Source organism: Pyrgilauda ruficollis, unplaced genomic scaffold, assembly GCF_017590135.1.
Source record: "Pyrgilauda ruficollis isolate IOZ18807 unplaced genomic scaffold, ASM1759013v1 scaffold3, whole genome shotgun sequence".
In the NCBI taxonomy this organism is placed as follows: domain Eukaryota; kingdom Metazoa; phylum Chordata; class Aves; order Passeriformes; family Passeridae; genus Pyrgilauda; species Pyrgilauda ruficollis.
This window is the reverse complement of record NW_024524377.1, coordinates 9529592-9556258: the sequence shown is the minus strand read 5'-3', so window position 1 is coordinate 9556258 and position 26667 is coordinate 9529592. Positions and strand designations below refer to the sequence as shown.

At 46.6% G+C, this 26667-nt stretch overlaps 1 protein-coding gene across 1 annotated transcript in view; it reads right to left on the bottom strand.

Annotated features, from left to right (window-relative positions):
* Positions 1 to 7341, bottom strand: part of TFCP2L1 (transcription factor CP2 like 1) — a 30233-nt gene extending 22892 nt beyond the window's left edge. Inside the window, exons 1-2 of the mRNA XM_041473206.1 lie at positions 7209 to 7341; positions 2746 to 2897 (exon numbers count right to left, since the gene is read on the bottom strand). Coding sequence (XP_041329140.1) covers positions 2746 to 2897; positions 7209 to 7270 — 214 coding nt within the window. The 5' untranslated portion in view covers positions 7271 to 7341. The remainder of the gene's footprint in view (positions 1 to 2745; positions 2898 to 7208) is intronic.
* Between the last annotated feature and the right edge of the window lie 19326 nt (positions 7342 to 26667).

Below are 26667 nucleotides of genomic sequence, written 5' to 3'. Positions count from 1 at the left end.
CTCTGGTTTCCAGCTCCAGAGTCCTCTCAGCCTCCATCCTTAGAAAGACCTCTTCCTCCTCAACATCACTGACCATCCCTCTAGGTCTACCCTGCAAGAAGCAAGGCTCAAGAGAAGCCATCCATACTCCACAAGCCTGGAGCCCTGTCCCACCTGCACACAAACACAGCCATTGGACAGTCCTCCTTCCTAGCCCATATGAAGTCTTTTCAGGTCTCACATGGAACTCTCCACTGATTCCTCTTCTATCTCTGCTATGCCACTTGGCCTTCAATTTGCTACCCAGTACTTCCAGCTTTCCACAGCCCATAGGTCAGGTCTGACGGAGGTTTCTTCCATGCAGTCCCGCACATGGACATTCCTGAGCTGGTCCACTCACCACCACTGAACCTGTCACATGTAGAGAATGTGTTTCAAGGCAGGAAGCAGAGCTGCTTCACAGTGACAAAAGGTCATAACTGAGTGGTGAACAGCTAAAGCTGAGAAGGAACATTTGAACAGCAAGTGGCAAGAACCACCCAGCAAGCAGAAAACTTCTCAGCCCTTACTAACAATTTGAGAAAGCAACCACACTGGATGTGAATTGCCTTGGTGCTGCTGGGACAGCCACTGTCTTTGTACCTACTTTACTACAAGCCAGCCATGACTGACACTCAGGCAAGGCAGAGGGACATTCATTAACGAAGTTACCCATTTGCTAAAGTAATCCATCACAACTCTCAAGAAGGGAAGTTTTATGTAACAATGCTTGGCCAATCCATGATAAACACAGAGGGAGGTTAAGGTGCAAGAGGTGTCCCTTTGCTTACAGCCAGCACAAGCTGATAAGGTATAAGGAATGGTCTTAAATCGCTTCATGAGATGTGGCATTGTAGCTGGGTCACAGTGCTTTGGAGTCAGCTAGTTCTTCTCCCATGCCACAAGCATTGGTTCCAGAAACCTCAGCTGCCTTGAGGTCCCCTTCACACACCTCCTCAAGCTCATAGAATGTAACTCTACTAAGGGTATTCATTTTCTGACAGAGCCTTTAAATCCTCATCCCTTTTTAACCCACGGCAATGTTCTCACCAATGTCCCACTAACAGAAACTAGACACCCCAGCTTCCCAACTCGGCCCCTGTGCACAGCTCCTGCCAGCCTCATCCCTGCTTTGCTCCTCCAGGCCTGCCCAGCTTCATGCTCTTCTGTATTCTGCAAAGACACATCCCACCTTGAGGGATGAAAGATAGAGGATATCCAATAAATGACAATGAAGCAGGAAGCCCTGTCAAGATGTAGCAGTAGCTAACTCCTTGCAATAGTTAGCAGGACAAAGCTTAACACAACATGGTCTATATAAAAGGCAGTAACAGTCTTACTTTGCAAAGGAAAACATGGACTGCTCCAGTCAGAGAGTTTTTTTAAAAACTCATGGTATTGTGTTAAGAGTTGTCTAACTTTTTCCCTGCCAAAGTAAAAAAGTAGGCACTGCTTCAAGTATGCTAAAATACTTGGCTGTCAACAGATTTTAATTAAAAAAATATTTTATTTCAATACAGGAGAGAATTGTGTTTCATAGGAAGACTCATCTGAATCTCACAATTGATATGCCCCATTATAACCTCCTGGGATCTGCTGTGTTTAGATGAATAAACTGAGATGACACAGTCACATACCCCAAGCACCTTTTGGTCCTCAGAGACAGAACAGTGCCAGCTTATGTGACAGGAAATACCTGGTTCCTTGGGTAGAGCCTGCAGTACTCCACTGATCTTTCTGTGGGGGTTCTATGGGTCTACCAGCTGACAACACAGATCCAGCAGCCAGCTGCACCTGAGGTCAGAGTCCAAGGGAGGTCAGGGCTCCGATTTCTACCAGCGTTAAGAGAAACCTATCCAGGGATGCACCCAAGTGAGCATCCTACTCAGGGCATGAAGCTTAGAAATGAGGCAGTATCCTGAGGCAGAAGAGGATCTCAGTGAGAGGGCAGACAGCCTTCAGCTTGCTGTTAGGCCCTTTTTTACAGCCTGGCAGAAACTGAGCGAAAATATGTTTTAGCATACCGTGTGCATGGAGAGGTCTGATCCCCTCAAGACTCATGCACAGGAGGTCCTGCAAAGCGACAGCCAAACACCAACCACACATGTGTCTGCACAAATGCTGCCAAAGCGGGTGAAAAGAACACAGAGAAACAAAGTGTTTATTCAGAAGTATGAACCAGTCTGTGAGGTTGGCTATAGAGGACCTTGCTGCACTGAACCCTGGCAAGTTGTCAAGTTAGGCACTGAGCAGAGCCATCAGCCAGCCTGTTGGAGAGATGTCACTCTGCCCAGACCTCAGAGCAGCCCTTGGATACCTGCTAAATCATTCCCTGGCTATGCCCTCCAGCAGTGCCAGGGGACTTGCAGTGGTAAGAGCCCTCCCCAGTCCAATCTGCTTCATCAATCTGGCCTTGTGAGTTGAAGGCAGGAGGCTGCAGCTTAAGGTGTCTGAGATCAAGCCAGTATTTTGCCACAGGGAACTGTGCATGCTATAACACTGCCTTAAGTCAACAATTAAATCAGTGGTATTTCATGATTTTAAAATAGTTGATAATCTGGTATGTAAATGTGGAAAATTAAATATTTCTCCTTTCCTCCACCCCCCTCCCCACTTCTATCCCTCTTTTCCCATCCCGTTGCCCTCCCAGTAAGTCAAAGTGTGGGATCAAATCTCATGAATTGTTCCCAAGAAATATCCTCTCCTTCAGTGTACTGCAAACCCTACCTTGGTTGAGGTAGGTCAGAGTTTCTTCGTGCAGTTTCACGGCGGGGGAGGTGGCTGTGCAGAGGACGTACTGAAAGGGTGGCAGTTTGGCATCGTTCTCAGGAGACAGCTGCGGCTCTTCCTGCTTGAAGATCGGCAGCGCAAGGACATCTCTGCAACGTACAAGTTAGACACAGTCAAAAAGAGTTTATGGACTATTCCAGCCTCAATCTGCATCTGGGTCTCGTGATCTGAGGTAACAGGGGTGCTGTCCAGAGAAACACCGGGTTAAAATGGCTAAGAGGAAGAATTTGGCCTGTTTAACGTAACCAGGCAACTTCTGCATCTAGGATATCAGCACTCACACAAAGAACATAGCACTGCCAAAACAGAGTACGTCTGAGAATTAATGCAAGTTTTTAAGAAATAAATCAGATTCACTTTTCAGTTAAGCAGTCTTCTTGATGAGAAAAAAAATATCAAAAATAGATCCTTCATCCTTGTGGACATATGGACATATTTGATTAAGAGTTCTCAGGTTCTCAGATGAAAGCCTTCCAGAAAAAAAAAAAATCCCTGTTTCCAAAAAAAAACCCCCCAAAAAAAAAAAAAAAAAAAAAAAAAAAAAAAAAAAAAAAAAAAAGCAAGAAAGGGCACTTTGACAGCCAAATGTCAGATCAGAAAAATGTCTTCAAGTAGCAGCCATGGGTGAGAAGCAGACACAGCTCTGGTGTACAAAGGAGATATTCAGGTAAATGATGCCATGAACGGCTGGATTAATTTATTCATAATATCTCCCTGCATTCTAGTAAACCTGGTCCCAAGGAATCATACAGCTCTTAAGTCAGGACTGGGCTACCTTCATAAATGCATACACAGGTGCATGGGAGCAGCTTCACTAGGACCTGCACACAGCCCCAGCTCCCACTTCTTTACAAAATGCTGATAGTGACCTGCCTGCTGATTTAGTGTCAGGCTGATCCCAACCCACACTAATCCCCAAGCAGAACTGGTATAAGCAAGGCTGAGAGCTCAACAAATGAGTTGATTAGTACAAAATGAGATGTCAGGAATAAGCATCCTTATCTCAGCCTGACTGACACTGAAGAACCACATTAGCCATTGTGTCCACCTACTTAAAACATTAATACCCTTCCAAATTAGGAGGATTATACTGAACATGGTGACAATTCAGAACAAGCGATTCTTTTTCTCCTCTATTTCTTCCAGATGTGTGAAGACTCGAGAATTTTACACAGGCTGTAGTTCTGCTCCCTCTGACAACCCCATCCGCAAAATGCTCTAAGAAAAACCATCCAGCATGTACAGGCATGCAACCTGAAAGGGCATTAAGAATTTTTTCCTTGCCTGTTCAGTTAATGATCCACTTATAGCACTCACAACAACCTTGAAGGCTACCTAGGTCATCAGTGAAACAGTGAAGCAGTTTAGAGTAAACTGCTCAAGTGCCTGGTTCAAACACAGGTACTCCTGTTTAATACAAAACAATGCCAGAGCGCAAATTGTGCCATTTCAGATGCAGAGAGAAGAAAAGAAACACCCATCTCTGTTTCCATTCTCTCCTCCAACTCCACGCCCCCAGTATTACCAGCCACTCGAAGGCATCCAGCCCCATTTGCTTCCTGGCATTACTGACATAATCACAGCTCTTGCCTAACTGCTGCCACAAAGAGGTTGTTTTTTGGTTTTTTTTTTTTTTTTTTCCCTTAGTGATGATTTACTACAGCAATGAAGTGACAGAAATGCCTGCAGTAGATTTCTGAAATAGATAGCATTGCTCCACACACATGCAGGATCTGATACTGCTCCGGAGTCATCTCACTCAGCCCGGAGTCATCTCACTCAGCCCGGATGCCAACATTTGCTCCTAAGGATGCCAGCATTTGCTCCTAACCCGCTCTGCACAATGTTCTCTGAATGCCTGTGGCTTTACAGATGAGAACAGGTCAAAAACTCCAGCGCCCGAGAACTTCTGCAGTTCGGCAGAAACAGTGCCCAAATCTGGCCTGGGTTTAACAGTCAGGGGTGAGGAATTTGTACACATACTCACCTGAAACAGTTGAGAAATTTAGGCAAGGGGAAGTCAAATTTAAATGCCATATTTCACATCAGGTTCTTTGCACCCCTACACCTGCCAGCACAGCTGTCTGATCACTGAATTCTGCAAGCATGGAGGAATTCATGACTCGGTTTCTGGAAAGCTTCACCATATTAAAGCTCTAACAAAGCCACATAAGTTAATCACATTTTTATTCCTAGAGCATTTAAACTAATGGCCTGTGCTCTAACTGCTTTGGGTCAAGACCTTCTTAAGCGTTCGACCTTATTGTGTTTGGAACTTAGAATGAGGTCAAAAGATTTTTCAAGTTATAAGCATATAAGCCACCACAACATTTATTCAACTCTTCATTCAAGAGCTGCAAATCAAGTTTAGGGGAAAACAGGCTTTTACAACAGTTCCTATCCGTAAAAAAAAAAAAAAAAAAAAAAAAAAAAAAAAAAGGTTGAACTCCTTAAAACTCCCCCAATTTTCACCGTTATGCTAAAGATTTACAGTTTTGGACTTAAATAATAATTAGTTTGCATCCCTGGAAGCTGGAAGGAAAGAAAGTTAATTGAGAGTTCAGTCAGCTGACAGATCAGAGGGTAAAACACGTACTGCGTTTTCAGAAGAAATTAATGAAAATTTACAAGAATTTTTCTGCAGCATCATCTTGCTCCAGCTACAAATACCACTGAAGTACAGCAGAATTTACACGGATGTCTCAAATACGCAGAAAGCTCTTGATCTCTGCAAATATAACTTACACAAACTTTTCCTACAGCAACTTCAAATATTGTATTGTTTCAGTTTCTTGCAGTCACTACAAGGGGGTATGGAAAGCCTTCAGAAAGGCATTGCTCAGCAGAAAAACGCCCCTGTTAGAAATGCAGGTCTTAACACATTCTCATGGAAAGTGAATTGGCCAGAATCAGCCATCTCTACATAAAAAACAAGGGTTTTGTTCAACCAACCTCCCCTGAAACACCTGAGGGCATAGTCGCCATAAAAGTGGCTATAGGGATTTTCATCCCAGATCAAATCCACCACTTAAGAGAGACAGGTACTCACTAAAGCTGAAGTTTGTTCCTAAAATACCAACAGTCACCTCCATACCAGCAGCCTTCCTGACAGAACAGATATCCTTTATCCCCCAGCTAGCATCAAGCCAGCAAAAATAAGCTAATATGTTTTCTGGCCCATTAAACGGAATTTAAATTGTGGAGTAAAGCCTGACCCAGACCTGATGATCTTCTAGCATTCCTGCTACAAATCCATGGAGTTAATGTAGCAGCCTGACCACCCTAAACACTCTCTAATGGAGAACATGCTGATGCTCCTCTGCTAGTACCATTTTCACTGTCCTAAACTAATCAGACTTGCAAGTGCAAAGCAAGAGAGAACAAGACTTTTGCCACATTCACGTTGTGAAACTGAGTTATTGACATAGAGGGAGGAGATGAAGAATCTTGTACGAAGAAACGGAAAAGCTGCCAGAAGGCAATAATCTCCCAATATTGTATCATTTGATAATGGGAGATTATTATTTAGTCCAAAACAAAATTCCTTTGCAAGTACACTGATAGGCAGCAAGAATAGTCAAGATAGCGTGTCTCCTTGAAAGAGAAGCATTATCTGCATTCGAAGTGCTTCCCCAGACAAACTCAATGCTCTCTCAAGAGTAGTTATTTGGGGGTACATTCGAAAGTCAGGGTTCTTGGGCCATAGCCAGGTTCTCCACTGCCACAATTCAGCAAAATCCCACTCCAGCAATCGCCACCAGCCGACGGCGGAGCTTTACATCTTCAGAAAACAAATAATTCACAAGCACCCAGCAAAAAGGGAACTCCCAAAGTTGCCTGCTTTGACATCGTTTGGAGGGAGGAAACACGGGTTTGTGCTACACATGTCACAGACTATTGTTTAGCAGCCCTTGTACTTAAATTAGGCACATTTAATTGAACGCAACTGTGCGGAGGCAGGAAAAAGCTGGTTTAGACAAGTTCAGAAAGTGAAATTCTGCGCTTTTCACACATCGTCCTAAAACGCAGAGAAAGGAATCCCATCCCCAGAAAACTGGGTGCCCTCTCAATTTGCCAACAGGCGCTTTCCTCTGACAGCGCTCCGCCGCTGCCGCACCTCCTCCCCTGGAGCTGCGCTACGCCAGCCCGGAGAAGAGGGAACCCGGCACAGGCAAGAAAGCAACGCTGCAGAGAACTGCCTAACCAGGCGCTAAAAAAAAATAAAAAAAATAAAATAAAAAAATAAAAAAAAAGGAAGAGAAAAAAGTAAAACGGTCTCTCAGGCAGAGGGAGCGGCGCGGCGGGGCACCGGGAGGGAAGCCGGCGGGCGGGCGGCCGCGGGACAGGGGCACCCGACCGAACATCCACCCCGTGCCAGGCTGCCGCCGCCCGGGACTCACCGCAGGTAGCTGCCGGTCGAGTGCTGGTTGTAATGCTCCGGCTGCGTGTGCCAAAACAGCATCTTGGGGATGGCCGGCGGCGGTCCCTGCGCTGCGGAGCGGCGGCCGCTGCCCACCCCACGGGCGCCCGACACGGCTGCCGCCAACTGAAGCCGCGGCTCCGCCGGCTCCCGGCGCTTTTATGGCTCAGCCCCGGCGGGCGCGGGTTGGCCGGGCCGGGGCGCCGCAGCCGGGCGAGCCCTCCCCCGGCCCGCCCCAGCGCCAGCCCCGGCTCCTGGCGGGCACGGGCCGCGCAGCCCCGGGGCGGAGCGCCGGCCCCGAGGGACGGGCCTGGCGCGGAGCGGGGCGTGAGGGGGCCTGGGGCCAGCGAGGGGCGGGCACGGCAACCCCGGGGCGATCCCGGGCTGAGCTGGGGACCGACCTGTGGCCCGACCTGTGGCCCGCTCCGTCCTACGCCAGTGTGGAAGACCTGCTCAGGTTCCTCGAAGGTCCTTGTTTTCTTTAAGTGAACGACAGGTGATGGCTTTAGCTCCCTGCTGTCGCTTACCCTGTCCTGTGCCTCAAGTTAATGCGACCTTTGTGTCAGGGGGTATTTTCCAACTGAGAGAGCAAGAGGCAAAGTTTGCCAGAGGAGGTGGATGAAGAAGAGAACAGTGTCAGGGACTAAACTCACCCACCCCTAGCCATTTGAAGCCCTCCTGTCCATTCTATCTCAACTCCCCACACACTGCAGAGAAATCTCTTTCTTTTCCATTTCAAATTGCAGATGCTGACCCTCACCCACACAGCTGCCCATAGCTGTCATTTTCCTAACGCCCTCAGGGCACCTTCATGTCCTACCAGTCCTTCTGTGGCCTGATAGTTTGGACAGGAGGGAACAGAAGGGTAGAGGGGCTCCCTGTTTAGGCATTTCATACTGTCTGTCCACCAGCAGAAACTGAAACAGACCCTTGGTTACTCTGAGTCATTAAACATCTTTCAGTCAGCTTTTCAGGAGAGGGCTTCCTATCCCTGAGGTTCCTGGTCAAATTTCAGCTGAGAAAAAGGCACTTTACTCAGGGTACTTGTCAGCATTGACTGCCAGCTTTCACCGTCAGATGAGTTTTTTCAGACAGTCAAATTTTCTGTTCTCCTGCCATGATTATAGAATATTGCTATTGTCACACCATTTTTAGATCATAGTTAGGTCAAGCCCAGTAGAGTCAGATGCAATATAATGATGGTCAGAGGGGTTTCGTACCCTGAGATAAAGAACAAGGTAGCCTGAAAGGTAACTAAGCAGTTTTACAGAGATGTTATGGATCTAAAAGTTTTTAGGATGCATTGTTTATATCTGCTTGTTAATTTCAGAGTAAGAAATTGCACAAATCAATGTGTGTTTACAGTATCCTCGGTTACTACACAGTTAGACAAACACTGGCTCTAGCAAAGCAAAATGGCTGGAGTTATCTTTTTTATACTCTCAAAAATATTTAGCTGTGCTCACACAAATCTGAGACCTTGATTAAGCAAAGACTATATATAGCTCTTGGACAGAGAAACAAGGCAAAGTTTGCAGAGCTGTCCAAGGACTTCTCTAAATAGTAAATATCCTTCCACAGTTTAAGTAGTTTGCTGCACCTACTGGGGAAATATGAACTCCAGTGTAAAAGTAAATTGTCACACTGTATGAAACAAAAGATCCCATCAAGTCTGGCATGATATATTTTCCTTACTACCCTTCTAGAAAGTACATATGTTGAAGTGAAAATTACTTTAAAAATTACTTTAAAAGGATTCCACTCATTTCCTCTCTAGCCTGTTGATGAGTGTAGAAAATAAGGTGAAATCTACTAATTAATTTTACAGAGACTCTGGCAGCAGCTCTGTCTTCTAAATGTTCCTGTCCTTCCCATTCCTTTCTAAGCCAAATCTGATGAAGAAAAAGACTTCTTTGTTCTTGTCTGCCTCTCCTGAAAGAAATCTCAGCCATTTTATGGTCTAACTGCTGCTCTCCCCCCAGTGTGGAAGTTTGTACCACAACATCAAATACCTTCTCCTGGCCTTCAGAACCCACCACATCACGCAGGCCAAATCATCTTCTGCACCACTCTCTCTGGGGCTCCCAGCATCTGCACTTCCTCTTACCTTAACACAGCTCCTCAGGGAAGAAGTCTTCTCCACCACGGCTTTGTCACCCAAACTTCCCTTTACTCTCCTACTTCCTCCCAGATTAAAGTAATTTCTTTGCTGTGCTGATTGCTTTTCATCTCTCATTTTAGATGGTTTTTTTTAGATGCCATGGTAAAATACTTTGATCATATGATTGAAAGGGATGGATTGAATATTTTTTGATGGATTTTTCTACTTGAGGTAATACTATGAAGGGACCTTGGGATACTTTTTTTGTTGAAAAAAGGTATTTAAAAAAACAAGTGTCTTTTCCTGTGGATGTTTGTACCTGGAAACCCAAGCAGTGTGCCTGTGAGTTCAGTCCAAAAGTTCATTCTGCTGCTTCACTGTTCATTGCAATCACTTTAGCTAAGCACTGAGTGGGAAACATCTTTCATCTGCTTCGCGAGAGCGTCGAGAGGTTTTGAGCAGCTTTTCAGCGCCTGGAACCAAACTAGCAGAATTTGGAGTGAAGTGACTGAGATACAGTCACTTCTGCTGGAAGTGACCTTTCTGCTCTGGAAGAACAATGTTCCCATTAGCCAAGGGCCTAAATGGATTTGAGTGTTGTAACACTGTAGAGATGGTTACAGATCTGTAAAAGAAGTGAAACACTTCACTTGCATGAAACTGAAAAGAAACTGAACATCTCTATGCCTTTATGACTTCCATCACAAACATCTGAGTTGCTTCTGGGAAGTCTAACAGGATGTTCTGTATCAGTTTAGCAATTTTGTGTTCACAAAGCCCCAGATAAACTGAAAGCACCAAGGGTGAACATTATACTGTACCCAAGAGCTCCCAAAAGCAGCCAGTTATTCAGGGATTACTCCACCTCCCTCCTGATGCACAGACCATAGAATCTGGATGAACTACAGGGATCTGAAATGAGCTGCAGAGACTTACTGAGATGGTCACCCAAGCACTGAATATGCTCTTAGGAACAATAGTCAGCATGTGCCTTTTGTGCTGCCATTCTGTGTATTTTACCTCACAGGTTTCCAGCCTTTGGCTTGGGGGAGTTATATTGAAGGAGCTCTGCAAGATAACCAAGAAATGTGACTGGGCTATGACTGGCTAAATTTGCTTAACTTTCCCTGGAAAATACTGAAGGCACCAGAAATGCAAACCTGAGGTTTTAATCAACTGCAATATTATGAATGAAGAAAGGAACAGCTTTTACACAGCTCTTATTGCTTCAAATTAAAAAAAAAAAAAAAAAAAAAAAAAAAAAAAAAAAAAAAAAAAAAAAAAAAAAACCAAAACAAAAAAAACCCCAAACAAACAAAAAAAAAAACATTGCGTTTGACAGGATTTGGGATTGCTTCCAGGCTTTCCAGGTAGCTCGCTGACCCTCGAGGTCTCCTCATCTATTCCATGCTGGTCCACTTTTCAGATGGAAGCCAGCCTAGCTGGGTTCCCATTGCTCTCTGCTGAACAGAAGCCCTGGGCAGTGGCTACCACCAGGAGCATGAATGTAGTTGTGGTGATACAGCCAAGAAAGAGGACACTGAACTGGAAAAACTGAGAATGAACAAGGTCTTGAAAGTGTGCATTATACTGACAGAAACACTGAGCTTATTTTGGTTTTACAAGAGGAAGATTAACAGGTGACTCAAACATAGTCTATAAATACTCACATGGAAAATCAACATTTCATAAAATATGCTCCTGAACCTCACAACAAAGATACAAGAGCCACAGAATAAACACTGCAAGTTAATGAAGTGAGGCAAAGAACAAACTGCAGTGAATGCAATCCACCATGAGTGTAACTTTCCCAAACTTTGTGGTTAAAGCCACCTCCCGCCATCCCTATTTTCTAGATATAATTACAGACTAATTTTTTTTTTCACACACACACAAAAAAAAAACCCAAAAACGTTGAACAGAAAGGAATTAATTTAGGTTTTGTGGCCAGTTTGAGAGAGGAGAGCAAAGGAGCTCACCAGGACTCTTTCTGTCATTACAATCTCTGACGTCTTCTGCCAAAGGCTTCCAAAAGCCATCTTATTAAAGTCACCTCCCTGCTCTACCTCGTGAGTGTGGAGCAATGTGCCCCCTTCCCTGACAGTCAAACTGCCCCATGCTCATATGTTGTGATGTGCTGTCAACACAATCATCCTGACACAATGAGAGCCACATTAACTGAACTTAATAGCAAAACAAATATCAGGAAGAATACCACACAGACTGGCTTATTTTCTTATTCAAGTCATTCATTAAAACCCTCACCATTTTCTTACTTATCAGAGGTCACCATCAAATTTCCAGCTGCCACTAAATTTCCAGGCACATCATAGCACTGATGTATCCACGAGGTCTTTTTGCCGCAGAAATTAAGCCTCATTTGTGAGCTCTCCCCAATGTCATATTAATCATTTTGACTGTCCTGATTTTATCACTAGAATCAAAATTTTCTTTCTTCCTGGTGAACATTTCTTTTAAAGTCATTTTGTTGTGGAAACAAAAAAAAATATTTACACAATGAGGAAGATGGATGATTGGATGACAAAATAAGTGCTTTTTAAATGCTCATTATACATCTATTGGCATTGGCTGTCTCATTGTGAGCTACAGGCTGCAATCGTGGGGACACACAGTAGCCGTGTTTACATTGCTGCAAGAGAGATCTCCGGAGCCAGCAGCACAAGTAGGAAAGCAGCATATGACTTAAAAAAAAAAAAAAAAAAAAAAAAGAAAAAAGAAGAAAAAAAAGAACAACAGCAGAAAAAAAATAATCATGTACTTTTTGGCCAGCAGCAGACACTGACTCTGCAAACAGCTGTGCCCAGAACATGGCTGGGGGTTAGTTATGGTCCCTCTGCCTGAGGTCACCGTCTGTGCTGTGCTCCTGTCCTGGCTGGAGCAGCTGAATCCATCACACCCTCACACACCAGGGTGGCAGAGAGGGGACCGTCGCTGCCTGGTGCTTTGTGGGCAGCAGTGGCAGGAGGTGCAGCATCGTCACTCAGAGCTGACAACAGCCCAGCTCTGCTCACAGCTCTGCTGCCCGAGGAGGCTTTGCTTCATAGCTGAAAAATTGTCGCTGGGCCAAAAATATCTGTGATGGCTGAGTATATCCCACATCCGCCCAGCAGCCTGGTCTGCCACCCTGCCCCAAACACTGGTGTCAGCACTTGCAGGGAGAGGAGAGCAGGGAGATGAGAGGCCAGGAGCCAGGCTGCAGCAGGAACTGACTGCTTCAGCCAGCTTGGCCAAGGGTGGGTGTGGGAAAGCAGAAGAATGCCAGAAGATGTCTAGTCCATAGATCCCACAGACCAAGGCTGTGTCCTCTCTACTCGTGGAAAGGGAGTCCTAAGAGCCTGAGCAAGAGGCAGAAGACTCCCTGTGGAGATTTGCAGGCACCACCAAACTGGGTGTGGTGGTTGGCATACTGAGCACCCATGCTTTGATCAGCAGGACCTTGGGAAACTTGAGGCCATGAGAAACCTCACTGAGTTTTGCAGAGCCATGCAAAGCACTGCACCACGCTGGAATAACCCCATGCAGCAGTTCAGGCTGCAGGGAACCAGCTGACTGCTGAGCAGCCCGAGTGAGGAGGACCCAAATGTTGTCTTGAAAGATTAAGTACAAAAACAACAGTTCCCCCTTGCCACAAATGAGGCAAACCATTCCTCATAATGCATGAGATCAAGGAAGGCTATCGCCCCTTCTCCTTGATGCTGGTGGAACTGCACCTGTTTGAGCCTCCTGTTCAAGGTGGAGAATTTGGACAGATCCAGCAGGTGAACTGCTGAAGCACTCGGGGCACAGACCACCTCTCCTGTGAGGAAAGTTTGAAGGCATTAGGCTTGCTGGGTCTGAGGATGATGAGGTTAAGACAGGTCCTAATAGCCCTCTATGCAAAGGCATTAAAGAAGGTGATGAAGTCAAGCACTTCTCATTAGCAGCAGTGATCAATTCAACGTCCACAAGCTGTCACTTGGAGATTAGGCTGAGCATTAACAAAAACTTCTTTACCAGAGGACTGGAACAGGCTACCAGACAGGCTGTGGCATCTCCACCCTTGGAGGTGTTCAAGACGACATCAGCAGAGCCATGGTTGATGCAGTCCAGTGTAGGCTCCAGCCCTGTTTGGAGGTGCAGTTTAGATTAGAGATATTCAGACGTCACTTCCCCCAACATTTCAACAAGTCTGTGAAATCCTGCAAGGGGTACTGTGGTCCTGACCCAGGTTTTAGTCTACATGCTCCATAATCCCCTTCCTGCTCAAGGCGATGTCCAGGTCTTTACCAAATGTGTAATGCCCTAGCATATGTGGGATGGCCACAGTTTCCTACTTCCTGAAGAGACTCGTGGTAAAAGGTCTGCATGCTGCTCTACTGCATGTGCTGTCCTGCCCCAGTGAGACTTCTGTGCAAGAGCCAGCTCAAAAGTGGTTATTTTTAACTCCAGAGGAAAGGCTTTATTATAATCTGGAGTTGGCAAAGTAACAGTGTCAAGTAGCCACATCCTCTCCAATGTAAACTCTTCAGACATGAAATAATTTCAGGATAATTACTAGACACAGTTGAGCACGTAGAAAGAACTCAAATGCTGCACTCCAGGGCATTTATCTGTTGTAGGACAGCACTAAGTATGAAATACATTACAGTCTTTCATTTCCCCTGAAACACTTTAGAGACATTTTAAATTCCTTGAGAGGAAAACAATTCAAGATGCTTCATGTACTCAAAACACCTTTCAGCAGTCCCTCAGAGAATGCTTAGTGCCTCAGCAGAATCACATAGTCCTTCAGGAACACTATGTTTGAAAACTCAAAATACAAGAATACACTGGCAATTATTATCAATATTATTATTATAATAATATTGGTTCTTTGCTTCAAAGTAAAGCTTCCATCAAATGAGGTTTTTCTTACAGAAATGCTCTAGTTAGATGATTCACACAACAAATTCATAACTAAGAAGACAGACTGGAAAAGGGAGTGTGGTTTTCTTTTATTAGCTACATGTAGTCTGACTGTAATTATTCCCAACTGGAATATTTGTACATAAAAGCAATTTTGCAATGATAGTGATTTGTACAATTATTCTAATAACATGTTATTCGCTTAATTTTTATAAACAAATTCTAAGACTCTTTTATTGTGTTTGCAGAGCAATTCCCAAGTCAAAAAATAAAGCCTCCCAAGTTCCCTACAAGGTAAGGTAAGGGGAGGTGGGTGCAGACTGACCTCTACTGCTAGTTACAAATGCATTTATTTCTTCAGTATTCCTTTCTCCCCCAGGATATCCCAGATTTCCTGCTTATACAAGGTGTCCTCTCTTGTCTCTGTAAGTCCTGTGGGGCAAGTTAACACATTCGTATTAACACAAATTAAGGAGTTAATACATTTGTATTAACTCCATATGATGGGACAGAGTGTGGGTGCACCATCACCATTAGGTAATGAGCAAGTCACCCCACATTGCAGGAAACTTGAAGGCAAACTGACCTCACCAAGAACAGTGATGGATGTGTGAATAAACCCCAGGGTGCCCAGTCTAGCTCTCCTTAGCAGCCACGCAGTAGGAACAGGGAGAAGCCATCTCTTTCAAGGTGGGAGATGCACTATTGAAGTCTGTGATTTCACTTGCTTCTTGTGCATCCAGGGATAAACTTAAGAATTGTTTGACAAAAAGTAGTGGAGTTACAGGAATGTCAGAAATGCGCGTGTGGAAGAAGAATCACAGAAACACAGAATATCCTCAGTTGGAAGGGATGCACAAGGATCATTGAGTGTAGGTCCTGTTCCTGCAGAGGACATCCCAAGACTCACACCACATGCCTGAGGACATTGTCCAAACACTTCTTGAGCTCTGGCAGGCTCAGTGTTGTGACTGCTTCCCAGGAAGCCTGTCCCAGTGTCCAGTCACCCTCTAGGGGAAGAACCTTTTCCTGTTATCCTAATATCTAACCTAGATATTATTTTATAATTATTTTATAATTATTATTATTATCTAACCTAACTGTTATTTTCTTCATAACAGTGGGCACATTATATAACTTTACAATAACCTGAGTGGGACCAATAGAAATGTGACAATTTCAGCACCTTCCCACACAACCCAGGGCAATGGTTTAAGATACTGTAGTTTCCAAATTTTTAAGACTTGAAATCACCAATTTCAAGTCTGTAATACACAAATCATCTGCCCACTGAGGTACTCTTGTGCTGTGGATAAAGACTTCCCAGAAAGGAATGGGATAGCAGCTGAGGGCACAAACTGTAATGAATACCCTCAAATAAGACAATCCCAGTGACCAAAGCACAAAACTGCTGCACCTGCACTTGCAAAAGAAGGCTTGAGGGTTTGTTTTCACAGTGCAATAACTAACCTCACTGCACAGCCCATTACTTCAGCTTTTCCCATGATGTAGGTGGGGGAGTCAGCAGCAGTTCAGATGCACAATATTCAGTACTGCTGGCTACAGCATGGCAAAAATTACCCGTTTCTTGCCTCCTCTAGGTCTGACTGTCCAACAGCAGTTGGACTAAAGAGAGAACAGATACCAAGGATATAATTAAAGCTCACTGCACTGAGCAGAAACTGCTGTCTTCAGTGGGATTTTGTCTCAGGCTAGAAGCACTCCCGTATTTCATAGTAAAGACAAGTGCAGACTTTCAGAGGAAATTTTTTCCATTGTTCTACTTTAATCAATCAGTGCCAATTAACCAACATTTAGTTTCAGCTTGAGGAAGGAATGACAGAAATAATTATGTCCTGGGACAAACATCCCATCAACTTCTCCAAATCATTAACTGCCTCAGATGAATTGGCAATCAATTAACTGAGATTAAAAAGTCTAACACACAAACCATCTTCATTCCCCTCTCTAGAGCCAGGATGACACAAAGTTACTACCCAACCTCTGCACGTGTTCATATAAATGCAACCTTACTCTGTAAAACAGTTTTGCTGGTTCATCTCATGACAGGGGTTCCTCTGACACTGAAATTCAACGTGGATTTGCTCTTAGCTGACCCTGAGCAGGGAATGGAATAACCACTCCTGACACGTCTGTTTATATGGCATCAGCTGAACAACTGTGTTACCACAGAATAATTCAATCAAGAGCCTTGTGCTATAGATATGTGTTGCCCATTGTAAAAGAAATTTGTGGGCTTTAAGACAGATTATTGTAGAAAGACTGAAGATGTAAAAAATAGAAATACTAGTGTGAAATAGGCTAAGGTTGTAGTAGTTTCAGTGTAACTCTGCCTTCCTTATTTGAGTTATTATAAATATTTGTTTAGTATAGGGTGCACAGCATCCTGAATTCCCTGGATTGTGCCAGTGTGTTCCCATTGCTATAAACACTGAAGATGAATCAGATTAATCCTTCCAAGCATCTGCTTTCATTTATCAAAACAAGGTTAAGAAACCTGGTCACAATTTACAAACATCTCTTGGGAAGGGTCTTTTCTTGACACAAGCAGAAGTGAGGTGGTAACACTGAAGGGGAAGCTGAGTTCATCCAGCAATGTCCAGCTTATAACACCTGGTGTGAGCAGTAGCAGTCATGGAGACTATTAATGGTGAGACAGGACCATTATTTTTATGATAAATAAATGGAATAAACCTAAAGTGACATAATCTACTTAGTAGTGTCAAGCAGTCAGATTTATATCTAATCATCACGGCTGCTTTTCAATAGTTTCCATTTATTTGAAATGGCTAGCATTTTGATTTTATCATTATACCTGCCTCTTGTGCTTGTTTTCTTCAAAAGCATAAAATGCATTATTCTGAAGTTCTTCTTCCAAAGTTTCTTGTTTGGCCTGTTCTAACCTTAGCAGTGATTAAACTTACAAGGTTTTGATTCAGCAATCCAAACATAAACTGCACTGAAGAACTGTCTGAACCATTGGTGCCAGTGCACAGCATGACTGGGAATCCATGGGGAATTCCAGAAAAAAAAGCCACATTGTGATAACATTTACAAAAGAGGAGGGATGGCCTCCTTGAGCAGCTTGCTAACTGCCCAGATTTAATCTAGGAATCAGTGAGGAACACGATGACGTGGAGAGATGTCTCTTGGTAGAGGCTGTGGGTGGCACACCTGGTGTTATCCCAGCTCAGCAGCAGGGAGTTGGGAACAGACTGTGGCCTTTGAGTGAAAAGAAATGTGCTTTTAATAAAGGTAACTTCTTCTCCTGCTGTCACCCCTGGGAGGGTCTGAGGCTCTGTTTCAGCCTGTGGGATGTCCTTTGCTGCAGGCCAGCCCTTGTTTGATGGTGCCTCTCTGCCAGGTCCAGCCCAACACAGCTGGGCATGGATAAATGTGACCAGAGGAGTTTCCCTCTGCAGCCCCTCACCTGTGGGGATTTAGATGCCAGCAGCTGCAGTGCAATCCCTGTCTCCTCCTGGATGGGGGGGTCATGCTGCAGCAGGTTCAGCCTGTGACCCAGAGACCCTGCAAGGGCCCAGGTTGCTCCTTGTGTCATTCCCTCTCCAGTGGAAAGGGATTGCACTTCACAGGCCAGCTGGCTACAGATGGGACTTTTGGGGGAATCCCATCTCTACTGGAAATAAAAATAATGGTTGAAAATCACTGAACTACACAAATGCAAGAGCCTTCCAGTGGCCTTGAATATGCTATTCATTGAGGTCGGAAGCTGCTATGGAATTTTTCAATACATGATTTAATCCAGGCAGCCTGAGCTCCAGAAGCAGAGGGAGGAAACCCTTCAACTCTGGAGCCAGGGGGCCTCGGGCAAGGAAAGGGAACATTTTCAATGGCTTTTAGAGGACACAGTGGCCAAGTCATGCATGTTCCAGCAGTTCACTGGCAGCACTATAAAGCTAGAAGAGAAGTATCAGGTGAGTTTTCTAAAAGGACAAAGATTGCTCCCTACTCTGGAGCATGCTAACATTTGGACATTTGTGGGTTTTAACTGAGTCATGGTTTGAAGGCAACCTCAGCATAGAGATTTTGGCCATCCTCAACAGAGTCAGCAGAAGCTCCTCAGCAGGCAGAAACCTGCTGTGGCACCCACTTCTCAGCAGCTGAGGTGTCCCTAGTTGCTTCTGGGGCAACACAGTCCTGCCCTGAGAGCTGCACTGCCTCCCCATGCACTTCCACCCACCTGCAAGGCACACTGTCCCTCTTCCCTCACCTGTACCTGCAGTGCCAGGAGACAAGCAGCTCCCTCTGGGAATTGTTCTTCCTTCAGGAGAGGAAAAAATGCCTTTTTTTGGTCTTCAGTTTTCTTCTCAGATGGATCAGTCCCAGTGTGGAGCAGTGGTGCCAGCACAATGTGGGGAGCAAGGAGGGAAGAAGCCAAGGGAGGGCTGGGGATGGATTCTGCTCTCAGCCTAGTGAGGTATGAATATATATATATATATATATATATATATATATATATATATATATATATATATACCACTGAGGGTATAGCATAGTCTCAACTCCGAAGACACCAGTGTCTAAACAGCTTTCCATGAACCACTTCCACATCTTCCTGCCTTGATGGCATTCCCTCCCTCCTGACAAAGTTTGCTGACATTTTCTGCATACAGCATCTTCTTTTCTATTCCAGAATATCTGGAACCTTATTAATAAAGCAAACAAACCCATGAGTCCTAACCTTCACTGTTTGTTTCATTCAGTCCCAATAACCCAAGGGAAAGTAAAACACAGCATTCACTGCCTGGTTCCTGAAGGGTGTGGGAGCAGCTCTCAGCAGGGAGAGGAGACCCAGAGCTGGGGAGTACCTGAAGGACACAGACTGTCTCTCCTCACCCTGCACTACACAGCTCTTCCCAGGCCTTCTGGTAAATGTGTTTTGGGACAGAGCTTCAGGGGGGATGTCCTCAAGTCAAGGGAACATCATCACCAAAGAGGGACCTATTCAATTTTCTGTCCTTCAAATGCCAGTGGCCTTTTTGTGGGTGTCTTTGACTTTAGAGACTGGTCGAGGAATTTGTACTTCACACTCAATTGCATCCAACTGCTTTTAAAGCAGAGAGCATTGCCAGCCCAAGAAATACAATCTTATCCCAAGGCCTTGAGAAATGTGGTGGCTGTTTTTAAGTGTCTTGCTCCATCACAAGCAGCTCTTTGTCAAGGGCACCCAAGGCTAACCAACAGTGATAAGGGGATCACATCCCCCGCTGCTGCAAATGGTCCTGCTGCTCCAAGGGAATCAGGCTCTAAAGGAAAAACCAGCCCCCTGAGAGCCTGGTGCAGAGGCAGAGCTCCCAGGTACCCTTGGCACCAAGGGGTGGCAGTGCTCAGTTCAGGGTGCTAAGCCTGCACGCTGGCTTTAGTCCCAAGGGAAGTGGCATCACCCCACACAGGCAGGGACCATCAGCTGCATTTCCCATCTCGGGGCCAGTTAACCTTGGAGAGCCAAGGGGAGGGGAGGCTCCCCCTGGCAAAGGTGCCTTCTGTGGTAAGCATGAGGAGGGGGGAACCCAGGACATAGGTAAGAAAACAAACCCTAACACAAACAGAGCTGAAGGGATGGCTGGATAAAATTTGAATGTGTTTCAACAATGGAGGAAGCCCATGACTGAACATGTATTTTAACTCCCTGCAGATATGTAATGGCTGTGGAGGGATCCTGAAAGTGCTGAGAAACAGCAGAAAACAGAAACTCACCATCCCCTTGATAATAGGAGCCTTGAAGGAAGGTGTGCCCCATGTCCCCAAAAGACCTCCCAGTGACTGTAAACTGCTTTGCTATTTTTTTTAATTTTTTTTTTTTCTGGATGCACAGTTTGCAAGGCCTTCTCCTGAAAGGGACCTGTTAGTGCAGCATCCCATGCTCTCTTTCCCCACCTGCACATCCAGGGCAACTGGGCTGTCACCACAGGAGGACTGGGAAGATGGATTAGTTAATATTTGCTTAGTGCTCTGGAGATAGCACTATATAAGTCTAATTACATTTTATGCCCTCATGTGATAAGGATGTCATCTTGGATTAGAGGGGATTAGTTGTTAATGCCATTCCTGTACATACCGGTCCCCTCCGGGGCTTTGATTTCTGCTGAGAAGGTTATTCACCCTGCTTTCAAATCACTGAGGTCCTCCTAGCTATGACCATCGTGGAAATCAAAGATTTTTGGTGGATGAAAACAAGACTTGGTGGATACCTGACTCTGCCATCAGCCAAGCAGAGGTGTGCGCTCAGTGAATGACAGTGTGCACTCAGTGACTCTCCTGCTCTGGCATCCCTAAACCTTTGGCAAGGCCAGGAGAAGGGATTGAGGGTGTCCCCTCCCTCTGCACCGAGTTCTAACACGCCACCAAGTTATTAAGTACAAATCTAAGTTAATGTTTAGTGCTTGCCCAAAACACGGTGATTGCCAAAAGCCAAAACAGAGTGAGAATACACACGCTGGTAATGACTGCAGGGAAAATGCCACTGAGAGGACATTCCCACCTCCTGGCAGTGCTGCCCTCCAGGGAGTGCTCCAAGCTGGGGACATGTCCCAAGGGATGCAAGGGGCCTCTGGCTCCCATGCTGCATGGCAGGAGCTGGACAACTCGCAGGGATTTGGCTTTTTGAAGCCTGTTGCAGTGAAGCTTGCATCCCTTCCCCACAGTGACCCTGATGGCTCTCAGGGGATTTTCTGGAGAGCCAAGGCCCTCTGCCCTGGTTGCAGTGGTATCACAGATTATTCCAAGATCTCTTTCAAGGTTCCCTTTGGAGCACTCCCAGTTGCTCCAAGCATTATTTTGGAGCAGGCTGCATTTCAGCTTCTAGATCAGAACTAAAAGGGCTGTCCTGTCTCCACCTCTCACCGAGCAAGGATTTGTCCCAGAGGAAACCCTGGATCTGTCACCTATGGCTGACCACCCAGGAACAGCCAAGGGTAGGGCACAGGCTCCTCTCAGCAGCAGAGGTTAAGGATACCACCTCCTGGCTCCCAGCCCCCAGCTGACAGGAGCAGTTTCGGCTTACCAGCATGATGAAGAAGCTCATCGGAAAGGAAGACCTCCAGGGACTTCCTAAAGCTGCATTAAATTTTCAGAGACAGATCCCACCATGGTCCTTTAGCAGGGACCCGTGCAGCTGGGTATAAAACAGGGAGCTGCAGCAAGAAGTGGTGACCAGCAAGAGGAGTGATCAGCAAAAGGAGTGACCAGCAAAAGGAGTGATCAGCAAAAGGAGCCCTTTCTGGGCTTCATGGGGAGCACCCATGACAGCTAAGAGGGCACAGCTGAGTGAGGAAGAGGGTGAGGGCCCCACCAGAGCATGTGAGGGCTCAGATGAGCACAGTTCAGGCTGATGCTGCTGGAAGCCAAACTGCGTCAGTCTGGAGGTGCTTCTCCATCATCAGTCGAATGCAAAAGCAACTGGAGCTTTCTGCTTACCTGGGTTGGCTCTACACCTCCATTTGTTTCCTATTGTTGGCCAGAAGAGCTGGTCTTTTGCAAGAGAGGGAATAAATCACCACCACTGTCACTCTGGGTGGGTGCTCTCCATCCTCCCAGGGGAAGAGGTGCTGGGGTGCAGGTAGGGTGCAAAATGTGTGAGGAAAAAAAGGTTAGTTTGGTGTCTGAAACCAGACATATTCCATGGAGGACAAGGGGCAGCTGCAAGGCAGAGTGCTGGGGGACATGAGGCTGAAGATGCCACCAGGGTGCCCTGGCTTGGCCCAGCCTGTCCAGAGCCTCAGCAGAGCCATCACCCTGGGAGCTCTGAGCATCACATTTCTTTGGCTGCCAAGACTAACCTCCCTCCCAGCAGCTACTCCAAATGCAGGGCAGGGAGCCAAGCTGTCAGGGAAGCCAGCAGGATCCCTTAGCAATTTTATCAAACTCAGCATTTTTTTGGAAAACATTTCCATTTCAGTGAGTCAGCAGCCTTGGGAAGTGTCTGTCTGTCGGCAGCGATGAAGCTCGAGATGGGTACACAGGGAAAGGCCCCTGGGACACACACCTGGCCTGGCATGGACACTGCTCAGGGGGAGACATGCAATGAACCTCCCACTTTTTGGCCAATTCTCATCCAGTCTGTTCCTTGTCCACCAACAGAGATGCTTGTCCAAGCTGGGTTTTCAGGTTTAAGTGGACTGACATGTAACAGGTCAAAACAACAGGATTCTGTTCCTTCACATGCTTGATCACATCATCCCCTTGCAAAATTATGCCCGGAAACAAGTTAACTTTATTACTCTGATTGTTATGTTTTCCTCATCTAAATTTTTCTTTCTAAACCCAAAATGTCTTGCCCTATCCAGAGAAGAGATTAATCCCCTGTGGAATTGCCCCTTGCATATTTGAGGGCTGCTGTCATGCCTCCCTGAGCCCTTTCTGTTGCCTGTTATCCAGTCCAGGTCAAGCTTGCTGGGAGTCATCATGTCCTTGCTAATCTCCGGCCTCCCTCCAACCTGCCCATGTCTTCCTCACCCAGTGGCAAGCCAGCTTTTCCTCACAGGCCTTCTCTGCAAACCCCCAGTCCCTTCTTCCAGCAAGTCCTCACAAGGATTTACAGCCTGTCGCTCAGCAGGGATGGAGCTGTTCTCGTTGTTGGAGAGATGGAGGAGATTGGGCAGGGGATGCAGGCTTGGGGGTAGCCAGCAGATTGGAGACTGCAAAGAGACCAAAAATGCTGTCAGCCCCCACTCCCTGCTCCCTTTCCACCAAGAGGGATTTTTCACCCAGGGAGCTGAACCAGGTCTACCACATCAGCTTGCAGTGCTTGAACCAGGGCTTCACCTGTCCCAAAAGGGGATGGCTCTGGGGGCAAGGCAGGGAGTCAAACTGGACTGGGGAACTCTCAGGACAAACCAGGATCCTGGAGTCCCTCCTAGGGCAGGGCTTGGTTTCTCTCCTTCCTTGAGCTTTGGTTTTTTGTTTGTTTTTTTTGTGTGTGTGTGTTACCGAGGGTGGGTTGGAGTAGGACTGACACATCAGGCAGTCTCATCAGGCAGGGCTCGGCTGCTCCTCATCCTCTCCCAGCAGGGTTTGCAGGGCTGCAAACTGTAGCAGTCGCAGGTACCTCCTTGCAGGAAAAAGCAGGAAAAAACTGGCAGGGAGTGGAAACAAGTGGCGAGCAGATTAGAAACCCAGCTCCTATTTATAGACCGGCAGTCAAGACACTGCCCCTGTGACAGGGCCACAGTTTAACCCTTCTGGGCCCAAGCACCAACCCACCCAGAGACGCTGAGCCCACCCAGCCTGTGCCATGAGGGAGCGTTTTGGCACAGGGGAAGCAGGATCCTGCACCAGGGCACCTGTGGAGGGGGCAGAAGACAGGTCCAGGCAAATGGAGCTTACAGGGGTAATTCCTCAGTGAGGCAGTGAGGAGAGAAGTGGGGTTATGGTTGTTAAGAAGTTGGGTTACCAGGACAAGGAAAAGAATATCCCAAGTATCCTGCTGCATGGTAGACAGAGAGAGACAAAAATATTTCCTCTAAGAGAGAGGTAATGAACATGTTTTAGGGGCAGCTGCAATGTTTCCAGCCTCTTTTGTCTCCCCTGGGTTTTGTAAGTTTGAATGCAATGGGGGCCATCCCTTTGAGGGCCACTGCATACCCCTTGCCCAGGAGTGGTCTCCGATGCTCACGCAGGGCTGCTGCATCCCACAGGAGTGCACTGCGACCCCTGCTCGCTGCTGCTCCTCACCATGGGCTCCCCAGAGCTCAGACCCTTCACCAGCACCCTGCTGCATTTGCAGTGGTTTGACAAATGTATGCTGAAGCTCCCTCTTGACTGTTTCTGTACCTGCTGTCACTGATGGGTGTCTTTATGCCATACACGGTTGTTTTATACACTGCCATGGCAAGACTTTCCAGCTGTTCCCTCACTTGCTTCTGTCAATAGCTATTTTTACAAGATTGCCTTTCTTTACTTCTTAATTGATCTAAATCCTTTCCCTTAGCTTTCTTGTTAAAGGTGGATTTAAAGAAAAGGACTTCATTATCTCGGACATTTTTGAGTCATTATGAATTTCATCCCTGTCTTCATTAATTACTCATTACCCCTCAGCTCTGGAGGGCTGCTTTGTCCTCGATGTGTTTGTGAGCAGCTTCCCTGGCACCCTGTAATCCCACCAGCCCCGTGTTAGCTGGGTCTGGTTTACACTGCCCTCACCATCCCCTCCGCTGCCCGCGGCTGCTCCTGCTCTCCTGCGCTCCCAAACCAGCTCCTGCCTTTCCCTTGTGCCCAGCACTGCCTCTGCACAGTCCTGTGGCCCTGGGTCCCTCAGTGGGGAACACCCCATGAGCATCATCCTGTGCTCCCTGCCTGCCCCACGGCACAAGCACCCATCCCCTCTGTCCCCGAGTGTGCAGAGAGGAGTACCCGGCTCCTGGTTGATGGGCTGGCACCCAAGCCTGGGTGTAAATAGCCGGGTTTTGGAAAGCCGTGGCTTTGCTGGGCCTGTTTCAGTACATGCCAAGTTATGACAAAGCAGCATGGAGAACAGAGTAATGTTGTGTAAGGGCCTTGGGATTAGCAGGCCAGTATTTCCCAAGACTGGCTGCAGTCAGACCCTCAGGGAGAATCTGGAAGGTGAGCATCTCCTGTGCTGCAGTGCTCCAGGGGCACCATGGCTGCAGTGGTGTCACTGCCCTCCCATCCTCGGCAGAGGACAGCCGTGCTCAGTCGGGCTCTCAAGTGCTGCCCCTGCTACTGAACCAGCCTTCTGCAGCCCATTTTACATGCACATACTGGCTGTAACCCCGTGTTGTCCACAAATGGATCCATGACTGGGGATCACAATTAGGGATGGCCTTTCTCTGGCCTATACAAGCACACAACCATCTGAGAGCCCTGGTTTATGGTCTGCCCTCTCCTCCCTAAGCTCAGTGTTACATCCATTTCTGGCTTGAGCCTCTTCCCAGCAGGCTCCTTGCCAGGGCTGGAGTCAGCCCTTTCCATACTTCATGGAAGTGTATGACAATGCAAAGCAGGAAAAATATATTGGGTTGGGGAAAGGAAGAGAGTGGTGTGCGATATTTGCTCAGAGAGGGTAAATGAGGATTGCACAAGTGAGAGGTTGGGCTGCACAATCAGAAGCAGTGGAATTATTTAAGTTACCACTGACCAACTGAGCTGCATTTTCTCAGGGGGTTTAAACCAAAATATCTTAAAGTGGAGAAAATTGAGATAAGACACCTACCTGGTCCAGGAGTGCAACTCTGCTGACATGGCCTGAGTCACTCCTTGGCACATCCCTTACTGGGAGGGAAGGGGTCACAAAATCATTTGAGGGGGAATGCAGAGGGAAAAAGAAGCAGCAGCTCAGACTCTTCAGGACAGAGAAATTAACTGAGAATGGGCTGTAAGTGCTTCCAGCAAGCCTTCACACTTGCCAGGAATCTGCTACCTACCTTTAATGGCTGGCAGCGACTCCAGTCCTCCTCCATAGGGATGAGCTCAGCAAAACCCTCTAAACCAAGGATTACAGCCATTCCTCATCCACCATCTGTGAAGCAGCCATGTGGCTGAGGACAAAGGACTTCACCACAAAGGGGATACAAGGGACAGATACTTTCAGGTGGTTCAATAAACAAACTCTTCTGTCTCATCCCAAAGAACACATGAAAATCCATAGAATCATTTAGGTTGGGAAAGACCTCTAATGTCACCAAGCCCAGTTGTTAACCCAGCACTGACAAGTCCACCATAAAACCACGTCATAAGTGACACATCTACACCTTTTAAATACCTCCACAGATGGTGATTCAGCCACTTCCCTGGACAGCCTGTTCAATGCCTAACAATCCTTTCCATGATTTTTTTTCTGCTGGTGAAACCTCTGCTGGTGAAACCTGAGGCCCTTTTCCTATCATTTGTTACTTGGGAGGAGAGAATGCCTCTCTACAGCCTCTTTCAGCTGGTTGTAGAGACCTATAAGGCATCCCCCGAGCCCTTTTCTCCAAAGTAAGCACCCCCAGCTTCCTCAGCCACTCCTTGTAGTATTTATGCTCCACACCCTTCCACAGCTCCGTTTCATGTGCCCCAGCTCCCCATGTCCTTCCTGTAGGGAGGGGCCCAAACACAGCATCTGAGGTGCAGCCTCCCCAGTGCCCAGCACAGAGGGACAGTCACTGCCCAGGTCCTGCTGGCCACACCACTGCTGATCCAGGCCAGGTGCCACTGGCCTCCGTGGCCACCTGGGCTCAGCTGGCTCACATTCAGTCACTGTGGACCAGCACCCCTGGGTTCTTCTCTGCTGGACACCTTTCCAGCCACTCTGCCCCAGCCTGAGGCACTGCCTGGGGTTTTGTGATCCAAGGGCTGGATTTGATACTTCACCTTATTGAACCTCATACAACTGTCCTCAGACCATCAATCCAGCCTGTCCAGATCCATGTGCAGAGCCTTCCTGCCATCCAGC